General features: G+C 44.5%; 1 protein-coding gene across 2 annotated transcripts in view; it reads right to left on the bottom strand.

Moving 5' to 3' along the window:
• Nucleotides 1–2618: 2618 nt before the first annotated feature.
• Nucleotides 2619–17082, bottom strand: part of LOC142295908 (uncharacterized) — a 28741-nt gene continuing 14277 nt past the window's right edge. For both annotated transcript variants that reach the window (XM_075339022.1, XM_075339023.1), the window contains exons 4-7: nt 16955–17078; nt 16729–16835; nt 5918–5999; nt 2619–5113 (exon numbers count right to left, since the gene is read on the bottom strand). In XM_075339022.1, coding sequence (XP_075195137.1) covers nt 4248–5113; nt 5918–5999; nt 16729–16835; nt 16955–17078 — 1179 coding nt within the window. In that variant the 3' untranslated portion in view covers nt 2619–4247. The remainder of the gene's footprint in view (nt 5114–5917; nt 6000–16728; nt 16836–16954; nt 17079–17082) is intronic.

Here is a 17082-nt window from a genome sequence, read left to right as displayed (position 1 = left end):
ACCAGCTGATTACCGGCAGGTCCTGAAGCCGATCACACGTGTCCCGGGAGGCTGCACACTGGTAAGTGTGAGATTTTTTTTTTCTAGTGTTCCCGCTTAGCAGCTGGGAGCGGACATGGCACCGGTGGTAGCAGGGGGGGAGGGTCGTTGGCGAGCACTGGGGGCCGGGGGGGGGCGAGCACTGGGGGCCGGTGGTGAGCACTGGGGGACCCGATCGCTGGCGGCAGGAGCAGCACAGTGATTACAGGGCAGGTGGGAGGGAGCGGAGGTCGGTGGGGGGGGTTGAATCGGACGACGGGGGTCAACGGAGGTCGGGGGGAGTGGAAAACAGAAGAGGGGAGCAAATACCTTACGGATGGCGGCAGATCGGGGTGACCGGCCGTGACCTCGATATTGTGCGTCCATGAACATCTTGAAGAGGGCGGGCACCCACCGCCCCTCCACATCTCATTGGAGGGATAGCGTCACATGGATGCTAGCTCCAATCAGATCGGAGGGGGGGGGACACAGAGGTCACCCTGCTCCAGCCAATGGCAGATGATATAGCAAATTTATAAATTAGCCATGTGGACAGAGACAGAGGTGCTTATCCTCAGCGCTCTTCAGATTTTCCGGTACGCCGTACCGGTGCGTACCACCACAAAAAAAGCACTGGTTACCGGTGAGATTAATACTGCACCTCGGCCGAAGGGGACCACACATAGATATTAAAAATACTATCTATTGAATATGTGGATAGTATTGGATTTCTTTACTCTATGAGGGTTCATTATGCATTGTGAGCAGGTTTTTTTTTACGGTCATGTCTTTTAGGGAGCAGTATATATATTGTCTTGTTGAGATAACCTTGTGTCAGGCCTGGCATGGGGAAGTACCATGCGTACAGCGACAGGGAAGGGAAACCGTGTGTCTAGAGAAGGAGGAGATGGTGAGCCCTGACCAAACCTTCGGCTGGCCCCTGGCTCCCTTACCACCTTAGACAGGTTTCGCACTTATGCGCCGAGCAGAATACCTGACCCTGACAACCCTAGTGCCATGCCTTCATAGAAATGCATATGCCATGTAATAAGATAAAGTTTAGTGTAATTGACATTAATACTGTCCAGTGATAACTTATCCAACAGCGCCATCTGGTGACAATGTTTTCTTAAAGCAGCTCTTTTATCTAATGTTTCATTGGTTAATGTGCATTGAAAATTGTCCCACCAAGGCTTATGTAGTGACCCATCAGACCTTGCATGGGCTCTGCCCCTTCTTCTTCAGCAGCCATTTTAGTTACATGGACACAGACATTCTCCATGCTGATCATCTCTCCAGATCTCTGCTCTTTTTGTTTGCCTCTACATAGCGCAGGTCAGTGAGTTATGATCCCCTGGCTAGGGCTCATCAAATTGTAGAATGTAGCTGCTCCTTTCTGCATGTTAACCCCTTCAGACCCGGGGCACTTTCCGTTTTTGCGTTTTTGCTTTTTGCTCCCCTTCTTCCGAGAGCCGTAACTTTTTTTATTTTTCCGTCAATCTTGCCATATGAGGGCTTGTTTTTTGCGGGACAAGTTGTACTTTTAAATGAAACCATAAGTTTTACCATATGGTGTACTGGAAAGCAGCAAAAAAATTCCAAGTGTGGAAAAATTGCAAAAAAAAGTGTGATGGCACAATAGTTTTTGGGATGTTTTATTCACGGTGTTCAGTATATGGTAAAACTGATGTGTAGGTATGATGCCTGAGGTCGGTGCGAGTTTGTAGACACCAAACATGTATAGGTTTACTTGTATCTAAGGGGTTAAAAAAAATTCACAAGTTTGTCCAATAAAAGTGGTGCACGTTTTGCGCCATTTTCCGAAACACGTAGCGGTCTTATTTTTTGGGATCTATGGCTCAGTGACAGCTTATTTTTTGCGTCTCGAGCTGATGTTTCTAATGGTAGCATTTTTGCGCAGATGCTACGTTTTGATTGCCTGTTATTGCATTTTGCGTAAAACTTGCGGCGACCAAAAAACGTAATTTTGGCGTTTGGAATTTTTTTGCCACTACGCCGTTTACGTTCAGATTAATTGATTTTATATTTTGATAGATCGGGCATTTCTGAACGTGGCGATACCAAATATGTGTATATTTATTTATTTTTTAACCCTTTAATTTTCAATGGGGGGAAAGGGGGGTGATTTGAACTTTTAGGTTTTTTGTTTTTTATTTAATTTTTTAAAACTTTTTTTGTACTTATTTTATTTTACTAGTCCCCCTAGGGGGCTATAGCGATCAGCAATCCGATTGCTGATCGCTATCTGCTGATCACAGCTATACCGCTGTAAACAGCAGAAATAGTCACTTTCTTTTTTCCTCTGCTCCGTGCCGAGGAAGAATGAAAGTGAAACTTCGTAGCAGCAGGCGTCATCACATGACCCTGTGCTACGATGGCAACCACCGAACGTCACGTGATCACTCACGTGACGTCCGGAGGGGGCGGCGGTAAGTAAAAAACATGGCCGCGCGCATATAGATCTCGCTGCCAGACTTTGGCAGCGAGATCTAAGGGGTTAATGTTCTGAGTGGAATGCGATTCCACTCGGAACATGTAGGCACACGTCAGCTGTTGAAAACAGCTGATATGTGTGCCGATCCACGCCGCCTGCCCGCGGCAGGGGGCGGGGCTTACCGGGACACGATCCATTACGGAAAGATCCGTCCATGGTCGTGAAGGGGTTAATCCTGTCATTATAGATATTGTGTATTAGCAATGTAGTGCATTACACCACATGTCTTATATCAAATGGAATGCTATGTAACTCAGATATGTTGTATGTTGTACTTAGTATTTTCATTTATTTCTTGTAGTTTTACACGGATCTCATTAATAAAAGTTGTAAAGGACCCCCAGCGTCCGAGTCAATGCATCGATGGGAAAGAGTTTAGCTGTCTGTCAACTCGTTCTTCCAAAGCACAGAGTGAGGGTGCCAGAACAGTAAAACGACTACTATAAACGGGGTTGAAGCATAGACGCCGACTTCTATCAGAGAGCAGTCAAGCCACATACAGACACTATGTCAGATAGAGGATCCGAAGTTTATGTAACACGCTCCCATGTTAGCTCGTCAGTTTCAAGGAAGTATGTGAGCAGCACTGGAATTGCCACCGCCAGGGCGAAGGCGGAAGCCGCCAAAGTGAGAGCTGCCTTTGCTGAACAAGAGTTGAAATTAAAGACGGAAAAAGCACGTCTAGAAGCCGACCTTGCAAAACTTGCTGTAGACGCAGAAGCTGAAGTACAGGCTTTAGAAGAAGCCGCATGCAGCGACAGTAAAAGTTTTACACTGATTTCATTAATAAAAGTTGTAAAGGACCTCCAGCGTCCGAATCAATGCATCGATGGGAAAGAGTTTAGCTGTCTGTCAACTCGTTCTTCCAAAGCACAGAGTGAGGCTGCCAGAACACCTAGAACTGGGGCCTAGGAAGGGAACGGATGGGATGAGAGCTTAGAAAACCCCACTAAGTCCTAAAGAAGACACAGACAGCACACACAGGGGAAAGCATATGAACAACTTATCTCCAGTATGATTAATAGAGAGATACAGCAACAAACAACAATGTTTCTTCAGATGCATACAAGCCAACTGCTTGTATCCAGGGTCTGTATAGGTTTTTAACTCTATCACCAGAAAAGACCAAGGGGGAATGAGAATATTTAAGAACACAAAAGGGAAGTGCTGATGATTCACAGCTGAAAGGTGAGGAAATCCGCAAGGTCCTAAAGGGAAAGGGATTAATCCCAAGCAGAGAAGAAGAGAATATCAGGGAGCAGTTTGTATAGCCAAACGCTGCAACCTTCTACAGCCGGACACCACAGGACTGTGTGTCAGCGTGACACCTTGGATTCTATGGAGTTCTTTGGAGTCTATTTTTACAAATCTGTATTTATTATATTTTCTCACTAGATTTTAGGCTTAATAATTATTAATTTAAGTAGTCTGCAGTTCATTTACAACTCGTTTAGGTAGAATGGAGGTAATGTACATTTAATGGGAGTTGTTTAACCTTTCAAAACCTGTAGCTGTCCATAGTGTTCAAGCACAAAAGTAGAAAAGAGTCTCCTACTATGGCTTGAATATCTTACTCTAGAAATTTGGACTTTGCGGAATCCTGACTGTTCCTTTCTGTTAAAACATGTGACGTGTAAGGTTTATGTCGTATGTGAGAAGGCATATGCAGCCGGCAAGTCCCATCTCGTAAACATGTCAAACAACTTTTGGAACATTAAAATAGTTTCTCCTTTTTGTGACTTTTTTTATGTCTATTGAGATTTGAGTTGTGGGCAAAACATGTCCCACAGTCCGTGCATAAAAATGGTTTCTCCCCTGTGTGACATCTTAGATGTAACAAAAACTGTGATTTATTACTACATCTCTTCCCACATTCCGGACATAAAAATGCCTTCTCCCCTGTGTGGATTTTTAGATGAGCTGTAAGATGTGGTTTTCGTTTAAAAAATTTGTCACATTCCGGACAAGAGTACGGCTTCTTCTCTGTGTGAGTTTCTGTTGTGTGTCTTTTAAGAAGATATTCACTCTTGAAACTATTCCCACATTCCAGACAAGAGTACGGCTTCTCCTCTGTGTGAATTTCTTTATGTCTTATAAGTTGAATTTCACTCTTGAAACATTTCCCACATTCCGGACATGGAATCTGCTTCTCCTCTGTGTGTATTCTTAGATGGGTTTGAAGAAGTGTTTTTGTATCAAAACGATTCCCACATTCAGGACAAGAGTACGGCTTCTTCCCAGTGTGAGTTTCTTTATGTCTCTTAAGTTGAGTTTCACTCTTGAAACATTTACCACATTCTGAACATGAAAATGTCTGTTCATCTGTCACAATTTCCTGAAGCAAAGCAAGATTGTATTTATTTTTAACATTTTTCCCTCTATTTTCAGTTTGGAACTGGATCGTTGATTGATCCGATGATGGTATCCAGTGATCAGCGATATCAGAGGATAAATCAATGCACTGAAGGACGGCAGGTTCATCATCTGTTATTAATCTGGTCAGTATGATATTGTTATCTTCTACTTCAAAACAGAGAGATACATTGTGATGTTCACTGGGGCTGCTCGTCCAGTTTTCACCTGGAAAACAGAAACCAACATTTTTGTAAAAAAAAACTAATAAAGCTTTACAGAGTCTGAGACAATAGCAAGAAGAAAACAAAGTAAAATTAACATAGAGGAAAATAACACGTGACATAGAAATGGCAGCGGACCACGCCTGATTTATGTACAGCACCACACCCATTCTATAGGGCCCTTTGTCACTTTAATATTCCTGAAAAAGAGAAATAATAATGATCATGATTGTGCTGTTCCTACCTGTTTTCTTTAAAATCTTTAATGATCATATCCACTGTTATTTAATTAATGTTATTCAATGTATATACGTTCATGCTTGTCCTTTGCTGCCATCTACTGGTCAGACCATTCTGTTCCCCTGGTTCTTGTTAGTCCAGCCTGTGGGAGTGTTTTCAGCCCTATAGATGACCTCACATCCTGCCTCCAGGGTAGTTTCACTTTTAGTCAGTGCATTGTGAGGAGCACATCTCTGTCCTTTGGGCTTCAAAAAGAAAAGGTTTTTGACCAGTAGCAGCTCTAGGACAATCATCACAAGACTACCACGGTTACAGCCACTTGATCACTACTGCTGCACGTTTTTGTTCATGGAGGAAAAAATAAACCACTGTTGCTTCACCTCAGCGTGTGTACATTTGAATCCATCCACCCTGGAGCGCTCTGGTCATGTCTGCCTCACCTAGTGGAAACGAAGGTAAGACTCCTCACACCTCTACCCAACTACCTGCCTTCAATCGCCTCTAAGTGGGGACAGAACAACAATAAGGCATTTATGTGAGTGAAACAAGATTTATGAGCGTCACTTACCGGTCACTGACAATGAGGTTGGGTTTTCAAGTTCTCTCGTCATTTCACGAGAATTTTCATGTACGGATCCAACATTAAGGACCTGAAAAATAATAACATAATATGGATCCCTAGTTTATTTTATATCCAGAGTATAGTCAGACATTAATGGCATCATTCACTTTACCATATAATATTCTTCAAAACGAGAAAAAAAATTCCAAGTGTGAAGAAAACCCCCCATAAATCCACCATTGTTTTTGGGGTTTTTTTTTAAGTTGATTATTCTGCGAGGAAAATGAGCTGGCACATGATGCTTCAGGTCAGTAGAATTACGAAAATGTCAAACATTTATTGTTTTAATTTATTTAATAGTTTACAAATAAAAAAAAAATCTGAACTTTGCAAAAAAATTGTGTTGCCATTTTCAGAGACCATAACTTTTTTATATTCTTCCATCTATGGAGCAGTATGGGGGCCTGTTTTTTTTTTTTTTGCTTGGTGAGCCGACATTCTTATTAGTAGAGATGAGCGAACACGTGGAAAAAGCAGCAAAAAAATTGTGTGGTGAAATTGCAAAAAAATGCAATTGCACAATTGTTTTTTGGGGGTTTAATTTACTGTGTTCATTCTATGGTAAAACTGACTTAACATTATGATTCCCCCGGTCCGTACGAGTTCATAGACACCAAACATGTAGAGTTTTACTTTAATCTCAGCGGTGAAAATAAATTCAGAATTTTGTAAAAAAAAAAATGATGCTTTTGTCTCCATTTTCCAAGACCTCTAGCATTCTCATTTTTCAGAATATAGGGCTCAGTGACAGCTTATTTTTCTGTCTTTACCTGGTTTTCTTAATTAACCCATGTTTGTGTGGATGCGATGTTTTAATCGCCTGTTATTGCATTTTAATGCAATGTTGTGGCAACAAATAAACGTAATTTTGGATTTTTTTTCTTGATACGACATTTTCTGATCTGTTTAATTGATTTTATATGTTAATAGATCAGGCATTTATGAATGTGGTGATGCCAAATATGTGTTGTTTATTATTATTATTATTATTTTATTCTCAATGGGGCAAAAGGGGGGTGAGTTTAACATTTAGGTTTTTGTTTTTTGTTAGTTTTTTTACTGCTTTTACTAGTCACCCTGGGAGACTTTATGACTGCAGGCTCTGATCAGAAGAAATGCTGCTCTCCTGTGAGTGCTGTGCTCTGCCGGCATTCACAGCAAGAACGTCATGGCAGTGACAGGGTTCATCTTCTGACCACATGCTGCCATGCCAACACATTGACACGGTGATCGCGTCATGAGGTCGCCGATGGTGGCGGGAAACGGTGCAAAATCCCAGCCAGAGCGCATTAGATTGCGCTGTCAGAGTTTGATTGCGCGTTCTAATGGGTTAAAAGGTGCGAGTGGATGGCGATCCACCTGTGCCTGTTAGCCGAACGTGTCTGATGATCTGATCAGCAGACATATGCGGGGAAGGCTCGGGCGGAGAACCCATGGTAACCGGGGGAGGCGACCTAGAATGTATATATACGTCCTAAGTCATGAAGGGATTAAATACTATTTTTGAGTCTTCCTCAGAGACTTCATCCTGCAATTGAGGCCTCATATGCCAAAACCAGGAGTGTAACTGACAGAGAAAAATTATAATGTTTTGAAGATACTCTTGGTTTTGGCCTAGAAATACTGATGAAATACGGATCAAAACTACTGATGTGTGAATAAGGCCTAAGGCTATGTCCGCACGTTGCTTTTTACCTGCTTTTTACCTGCTTTTTTGCTGCTTTTTCAACTGCAGCGTTTAATGCCAAAATGGTTGTGTTCTGCTTTTCAAGCAAAGTCTATGTTAATTTGGGTTTCTTGTCCGCACTATGCAGTTCAAACTGCAGCCTTTTTGTTGCAGAACTTTGGTCAAAAACTCAGCTTTGCAGTGCAAAACCCAAATGGCAAAAACAATTGACATGTCAGTTGTTTTTGCCATTTGGGTTTTGCACTGCAAAGCTGAGTTTTTGACCAAAGTTCTGCAACAAAAAGGCTGCAGTTTGAACTGCATAGTGCGGACAAGAAACCCAAATTAACATAGACTTTGCTTGAAAAGCAGAACACAACCATTTTGGCATTAAACGCTGCAGTTGAAAAAGCAGCAAAAAAGCAGGTAAAAAGCAGGTAAAAAGCAACATGCGGACATAGCCTTAGACACCGGGAGGAAGGGTGGGGACGGTGAGTCCTGGGATAATCAGTGAATGACAGCAGCATATAAATGGTAAATAGAGCTGTTAGAGGGGGCGTGGCTTGGACCTCATGTAGAGAGGAAGCAGCGTGGGTAAGCTCCTGCCTGGATCCTGAAATATCCTGCACACCGGACTTGCTGACATGCACTACCGACCCTGGAGGGCTGCAACACTACTTATAACACCCGGGGAAGCGAGCACAGCCAGGATATGCCGACCCGCAGCAGCAATAAAAGGGACATAGACGCGCAGGAGCGCGCCTCTGAAGAATCCAATATGGCGCCGCCGGCATCCACACCATCCCGAGCTGGAGCAGTGGGAGTAGCAAGCAGGTTGGAGCGGTTTGCCAGAGTGGCCCCTGGCACAGAGCCTACCTACAACGAGGCACCCGATGGCAGCGCTGAACGGGCCCTGGAGCAGGGAGAAAACATACCCGACGGTGAGACTGTGAGTACCCTGGGCCCTGCATGTTCAGCAGCACAAGATATGCAGACACAGAGGCCTGCGCTGGCAGAGGGAGGAGGGGGAGGTATGGAGCAAACAACACCTGTTTTCACTGAGGCCATACTGAGAGACATTCTGGCAGCAATTAACTCTTGCAATACCACATTGGCCACTCTAAGCAGCCAGATGGGAACTGTCACCTCAGATATGGCCTGTATTAAACGTGAGCTGCAAGGGATGACTGTCAGAATGGGGGAGCTGGAGGAAAGAGTGAGTACAACAGAGGATAAATTACCACCAATGTCACGAGAGCTGGGAAAGGCCACGCAAAATATCTCCACACTGCTAAACAAGGTGGATGATTTAGAGAACCGCTCCCGCAGAAGTAATTTGAGACTGGTGGGGGTCCCAGAGAGGATGGAGTGCAATGACCCACTGAATTTCTTTGAAAAATGGCTTAAAGACACCATGGGAAAAGACATACTATCCTCTTTTTTCACCATTGAAAGAGCGCACAGGGTCCCTGCGCGTGCCCCACAGCCGGGAGCACCCCCACGTCCTATTCTGATTAAACTACTGCACTATAAAGATAGGGACACTATCCTGCGCAGAGCCAGAGATATCAAAGAACTTGCAATTGATGGGAGGATGATATCAATATTTCCTGATTTCTCCATGGAAGTGCAACGTAAAAGAGAGCAATTTATTGAGATCAAAAAACGATTGCGCAACCTACAAGTGCCATATTCCATGATGTACCCTGCTAAGCTGCGGATTGCTGCGAATGGAGAGACTCATTTGTTTGATACGGCTGGGGCGGCATTGTCTTGGCTGGATATCAATGAGAGGTCCCTGAGGAGGAAGAATACCTGAGATTTCCCTTTCTGCCGCCAGGCGTTGTTTTTGTTTGGGACGCTATGCTGGTGAGCTCATTACAGTTAAATTCATCTAGGATCCAGGTTGGGAGACGGCCGGTTCATTGTGGACACACGCTGCACTAGCGAGTTGTGGACCCCCTCCCTGCATGGACTTGGGGCGTATTTTTAGCCCCGATTCTCTATTTGGGAGAAATGTGTAAGATACACTTGATTTTGAGGGCAGGGGCACTGCGCACTGGTGTGCGGAGCCCTATCTCTCTCCTTGTTTTTCTTGTTTATTGTTGTATAATGCAATCTGTTTGGGAAGTGTGGTGTGCCTCAGTCGTGTCGCTCAACCTAATGTTTTTGAGAATCGGTGGAGAACGCCTCTCTCCTCCAGGTATGAAGTATCCGTCTGGATCATATCTTAGTCTAGGCTTATGGCGACATCTTTAAATATTGTAGCGTGGAATGTTAGAGGGCTCGGAGATGCGAACAATAGATGTGCTATATTTACTCACCTACAGAAACTTTTACCGGCTATTTTATGTCTCTCCGAGACCCACATGGTCAGGGATAATGTTCATTGGCTGAGGAAGGGATGGATCGCGCATGAATATCATTCCACATACTCGACCCATGCACGGGGTGTGAGTGTGTTGGTGCACAAATCCATCCCGTTCTCATGTACCAAATCAGTGATTGACCCGGGGGGCAGATTTGTATGTTTGCTTTGCACGCTGTATGGTATACAATTTATTCTGGTTGCGATATATATCCCTCCACCATATTCAGTCGAACCGGTAAAAAGGATATTGTCTATTTTAGATTCCCTTCCATCTGTGCCGACGCTTTTGATAGGGGATTTTAATAATTACTTACATCCTATCTAGATAAATTACACTCTGGAAACATATCGGAGAACGCCGCCCCGACTTCATTTGCTAGAATGCTAACAGAGCTGGGTTTTGTAGATCTTTGGCGCGCCCAACACCCCGCAACCAAACAATTCTCCTGTTACTCTAGCTCCCACCACACCATGTCACGGATAGACCTGGCTATTGGAAACGCACTTATGGCCTCATATACACAAAAGGTGGCCTACCTACCTAGAAGTGTATCTGATCATTCACCATTACATGTTACGCTTGCATGGGGAAACCCCCTCACTCTGCCCAGGCCTATCTGGAGTCTTAATCCCTTCTGGATCCAGCTTATTGGGGGATCTCTATATGATAACATTCTGGAATACTTTCATCTTAATGAGTGCTCTGCACCGCCACACATAGTTTGGGACTCTATGAAAGCTGTGGTAAGGGGCATATATATTAGAGAAATATGCATACGCAAAAATCAAACCAAATGTTACACCCAGAGTCTGATTCAGGAGGTATCTGATGCGGAGGCTGCGGTGGTGCTCAACCCGACAGTAGAAACTAAAAACACTCTAGAGAAGGCACAGATGTCACTCAAAGAAAATCTCATGTCGGTGGCAGAAAATAAACGCTATTTCCTTAAACAAAATTATTTTATGGCGGGGGAGGGCGTGGGGCACCTACTGGCCACAGTCATTAGAGCAGAGGAAGGATGTTCTTATATAAATAGGTTAAAGACGGAATCAGGTGACTTTGTAACAGCAAGCGAGGATATAATAAGAGAAATAAAGAGGTATTATATGCGGCTATACACATCAGACTGTGACCTCACGGAGACTGAGATTGAGCGGTATTTGGATGCTCTCTCCCTTCCTACACTGAGTGATGTAAACAGGGAATTGCTGGACCGGGACATCTCATTGGAAGAACTGGAGGAAGCGCTTGGCCAGACACAAAATGAAAAAGCTCCGGGAACGGATGGCCTGCCTGGAGAGTTTTATAAAGCGTATGCACCCTTACTGCTACCCAAACTACTTAAGGTATTTGAAGAGGCTGAAAGGCAGAGGGTCCTCCCGCCCTCTATGAGGGAAGCCTTAATAGTCTTAATATTAAAACCTGGAAAAGATCCAGAGATCCCGGATTCGTATCGCCCAATTTCTCTCCTACAAACAGACATTAAATTGCTGGCCAAGGTGCTCGCCAATAGGATGTCCCGAGTCATCTCATCTATAGTGCAGAGTCATCAGACAGGCTTCATTCCATGCAGAGCCACATCTATGAATCTCAGGAAATTATATTTGGGAATTCAACATAGTTCTGAGGTACCGGGGAAAGGGCAATTTTGTCTTTAGACGCCGCTCGATAGCCTTGAATGGGAATATATGTGGACTGTACTTCGGAAAATGGGCTTTGGACATAGATTCATAAATTGGGTAAAACTGCTATATGACTCACCGGTGGCGAAGGTTAGGGTTAATGGCAGGGTATCCGAGTCTTTTCCTCTTGGAAGAGGTACTAGACAGGGGTGCCCGCTTTCACCCTTGCTATTCGCGACTGCAGTGGAGCCGTTGGCAGTGGCAATACGGAAATCCAGGGAGGTAGAGGGATTTCGGTGTGGAGCCGTGGAACAAAAGATATCATTATACGCAGACGATCTACTCTTATATTTAGACAGGGTACGTTCCTCGATTTTGCCGGCAATGAATATCATTCGGGAATTTGGACAGAGGTCTGGTCTACGAATCAACTGGTCCAAGTTGGCTTTAATGCCGTTGGACCCCCTTCCGGGGGACTTTTCGGACTTACAGATTCCAGTTCCTGTGGTCTGGGAGTTTAAATATCTGGGAGTAATTGTCAGCCCAATCCCGAAGGATTTCCAGGCCCTAAAGCTGGAACCCCTGTTACAGCGATTCAGAGCAAAAGTGCATACCTGGTGCCGTTTGCCGCTATCAAATATCGGCAGATCCAATTTAATTAAAATGGTAATGATGCCACAATTACTATACCTTATACATAATTCTACAGTGTGGATATGTAGGGAATTTCTTGTAAAAATGAATACAATATTTCGGGAACTTATTTGGAAGAAAAAGCAAGCTCGGATTCGACTGGAAGTGCTACAGCGGGGAAAGGAGGAGGGAGGATTGGCGGTACCAAACCCATATATATACTATATAGCCTCCCAGATGCAACATCTGAGGGGTTGGGGCAAAGAAGGAGGGTATGATACCAGTGGTGATATAGTGAGAGAGGGATCAGTATGGAAGTACCCAGGTTGCCGGTTGGATGTGGGACAAAGACAGATAAATGGGGCACGATATCCCACACTGGCTATGATATTCCGGGTGTGGGACAGGGGCAAGTCTCTTTTGGGGATAAGCGGACCTACAGAGCTCTGGCCACTGTGGCAGAACCCCGACTTGCCAGAAATTAAAAAATTAGTAGGGTTCAGAGGATGGGAGGATAAAGGGATCCATTTAGTGTCACAAGTACTACAAAATAATACTCTTAAAAGCTTTGAACAACTGAGAACGGAGTTTCACCTCCCGCATGTCTTCTTTTATCAGTATTTACAGCTGAGGCACGCACTGGAAAGACAGGGGAGGACAAACCCGGTAACAGTGACACATAATCAAACATTACATAGGCTGCTTACATCTGAGTCCTCTAAGGGTCTTATTTCGGAATTATATAAAAAATTACTACCTGCCCATCTGGAAACACATCCATTGATTGTTAAAAGCAAATGGGAACGAGACGTCGGTCCCCTGACGGAAGGCCAGTGGTCTGATATATTGGAACAAGTTCCTAAACTGGCGGTATCGGAGTGCCAAAAGCTGTCTCAAATATATCTCATCCACAGGGTATATAAAACTCCCAGTCTACTATTTAAGATGGGACTCAGACCAAACACACAGTGTGTTAGGTGTGGACAGGATGATGCCCATTTGATGCATGTTATGTGGGAGTGTGGACACATTGGTGATTTCTGGAACCAAACCCTGGGACTTATAGATAAAATATATCATATCACAATACAACCGTCGCCCCGCCTGTGCCTGTTGAGTCTGTGGGAAGGAGAAGTGGATCCGGATTCTCCAACAGCCCTGGGAATAGCACGTATCTTGTACCAAGCAAGAAAGCTACTTGCATATCACTGGTTAGACCCTCTACCACCAACATTACCAGAGCTCAAAAACAAATTAAATAACGTCATAAGATTGGAAAGGGGAGTTTATTTAAAAAGAAAAACATTGAAAAAGTTTTACAGCATTTGGCGGCCATGGATGGAGTTGCCGGGCCCACCCTCTAGTGCACTGGTTCGGGATGCAATGCTGGACCGGTTACTGTTGTGCCTGCAGTGATGGCATGTGTGAGGAAGGGAATTAAAACTAGTTTTTTCTGTGACGAAGTGGACTTTGAATGAAGAGGTGAGAGAGGACTGGAACGGTTTCATGGATGACTGCACGGAGAGGAAGGGGCGGGAGAGTATAGCAATATGATGTGGAGCGACACGGCTGATGGAGGAGGTGTTAGTCTGAGGCATTATTGCATAATTTAAGTTTTGTTTATTTGTAGAGCCACGAGGTTTGTAGGCTCAAGCTATATAATATAATTATGATTTGAGAACTCTATTATATTTACATATATGCAGAGAAAGAACCTGATTTATAAATCATATGTGTTTATCTGTTTATTGTTATCAGTTATATGAAAAGTGAAATACTCTCTGTTTTGATCCCTAATGATTTAATAAAAAAAGATCTGATTTAAAAAAAATAGAGCTGTTAGATGCAGGTGTCGGCTGTATATCACAGACATCACCTACCCTCAATGGAACAGGCTCAGTTTCTGAGACTGCTCCGTACATATGACAATGAGTGGTTTCAATACAGGACGAATTGCAATGTCCAGGCGACTGGGGCACAACATCTGTAAAGTATCAAGTCTTGGGGGAGTTTTCGGCAGATCCTGTGGTGTGTTCCAAGTAGACACCAGGTCTCGTATACGAGGGGCTGCTGATAAGTGTTTGGCTTTACCCAGAAAGAGACGAGATAGGATGATGAAGCTTTCCATTTATTTCACATACTCTCCACTGATGACAATACACTTCTTACAATCAGTATTCCAAGTTCTGTAAGCTTAGTAAAAAGAAGGATTTCAGTTGTGCTTCAAACTAGGCATCTGTAGCAGCCATGGCATCAGAAATGGTGTGAAATTTGGTACCTTGAGATGTTTCTTCAGGTTTGGAAACAGATGATAGTTGAAGGGAACTAGATATGGTAAATAAGGTGGGTGGTCAACCAGCTGGAAGCCCGGCTCTGCCAGTTTTGCCGTGGTCGCTTGTGCAGTGTGAGCAGAGGCAGTGTCTTGCAGGAACAAGATTCCTTTGGACAGCTTTCCGCACCTTTTGGCCTTCAGAGCTGCCTTCAATTGGTCCAAAAGTTCAATGTAACACCTTGCATTGATGGTGGAACCCTTTTGAAGGTAGTCCACTAGCAGCACTCCCTCCTTATCCCAGAATACAGACACCATCACCTTAGTGGCTGGTTTTTGCACCCTGAACTTCTTTGGATGAGGAGAACCACTGTGCCTCCACTTTTTTGACTGCTCCTTGGTTTCAGGGTCATATAAATAAATCCAGGTCTCATCCATAGTGACCAGTCGATCCAGGGAGTTCTTATCAGTCCGGAAACGCTGACAAATAGACCAGGAAGTTTTCACTTGCTGCTTCTCTGATCTGTTGTCAGACATTTGGGACCCACTTTGCAGATCGCTTTTTCATGTCGAAATGTCATGGATAATGACATAAACACGTTCATGGGAAATCCCCATGATGTCTGCTATTGCTTTAGCTGAAATTCGTGGATTCTCCAGTATGAGGCTGTGCACAACATCGACGATCTCCGGAACCACCACCGCTCTCGGTCGTCCAGGACGTTCCTCTTCATTGGAGCTGAAGTGGCCCCGTTTTACATTTGGGAACCCAGTTCTTACCTGTAGAATATGAAGGGCATTGATCCTCCAATGTCTGTGACATATCACCATGAATATCCTCCGTGGACTTTCCTTGCAGAAACAAGAATTGTATCCCTCCTCTGCTCTCAGTTGCTGTGAATATCACATTAGACTCCGCCATTTTGATTTCCCGCGTGCGTAGAACACTGTTGCCATAAGCAACAAACACAAAATTTTGAAAACATACATTAGACACATAAGGCTTTCATGTGATGTAATATTCGTTACCATAGAAACAAAGAAAGATCACAAAGCCAAAGACTTATCAGCAGCCCCTCGTATACCTTAAAATTATACCAATATAAATGTTGGGTGTTCCCATTATTCAGTAATTATTACACATCATAAATGGTTGAAGGACAACATCTGGTGAAACAGTGAGCTCCTAAAGCGGGCTTTACACGCTGCGACATCGCTAATGCGGAGTCGTTGGGGTCACGGATTTTGTGACGCACATCCGGCCGCATTAGCGATGCCGTTGCGTGTGACACCGATAAGCGATTTTGCATCGTTGCAAAAACGTGCAAAATCGCTAATCGGCGACATGGGGGTCCATTCTTAAAAATCGTTACTGCAGCAGTAACGAAGTTGTTCCTCGTTCCTGCGGCAGCACACATCGATGCGTGTGACGCCGCAGGAACGAGGAACCTCTCCTTACCTGCCTCCCGGCCGCTATGAGGAAGGAAGGAGGTGGGCGGGATGTTACGTCCCACTCATCTCCGCCCCTCCGCTGCTATTGGGCGGCGGTTCAGTGACGCTTCAGTGACGTCACTGTGACGCCGCACGGACCGCCCCCTTAGAAAGGAGGCGGTTCGCCCGTCACAGCAACGTCGCCGGACAGGTAAGTATGTGTGACGGCTGTTGTGCGGCACGGGCAGCGATTTGCCCGTGTCGCGCAACAGATGGGGGCGGGTACCCACACTAGCGATATCGGGACCGATATCGCAGTGTGTAAAGTAGCCTTAAGTCTCCTGTCCGGTTTTATCCTAAAGGAAATCCACTATAATACAAACTGCTGAAAAACTTACTGTTGTCTATACAGAAAGCCCTTATAATGCAGATCGCCCATCACTCCTGTATAAAGCAAAAAAAAACCTACAATGGGCACAAGCATTACAGTATGTGATTGTTGTCCTAGTAGGTGCGGTGCATAGAGAGGCGGCCGCACAACACAGACTTTACAGAATTTGTTGCTGATGTCTCGGAGCCAAATAACAAGAAACATTCAGACGTCTTGTGGAGTCTGTTCTAGGGGGAACAATGCGAAATTACACAAAATTTGACAGGAGGTTTTATTCTTATGGCTGATCTGTGTATATATTGTTAGGATTCTCTGGTGTCTCCACTGCTACCGGAGATTACATCAATCTATAGAGGATCTGTAGAGATCTCACCTCATCCACCTGATGATCCCGGGAGACATCTTCCTCCTTTTCTGGCCGATCCTGGGAATATAGAGGATGGGGACTTCTCTCCGGGGGATTTCTCTGACTGGATCCATCTGTAGGAAATAACGGCAGTGATGAATACATTGTCTGTATGTGATGAGCAGATGATGGGGAATCTAGACGACTCTCAGACCTGTCCTCTCCTCTACAGCCCAGGACGCTCTCCTCTTACCCGGGGATGTGATGGACGGGGGATCCTCCATCATGACCTCCTTGTACAGATCCTTGTGTCCTTCTAGATACTCCCACTCCTCCATGGAGAAATAGACGGTGACGTCCTGACACCTCATAGGGACCTGA

This window comes from Anomaloglossus baeobatrachus, chromosome 3 (genome assembly GCF_048569485.1).
Source record: "Anomaloglossus baeobatrachus isolate aAnoBae1 chromosome 3, aAnoBae1.hap1, whole genome shotgun sequence".
NCBI classification, from domain to species: Eukaryota; Metazoa; Chordata; class Amphibia; order Anura; family Aromobatidae; genus Anomaloglossus; species Anomaloglossus baeobatrachus.
This window is presented reverse-complemented; position numbering and strand designations above follow the sequence as displayed.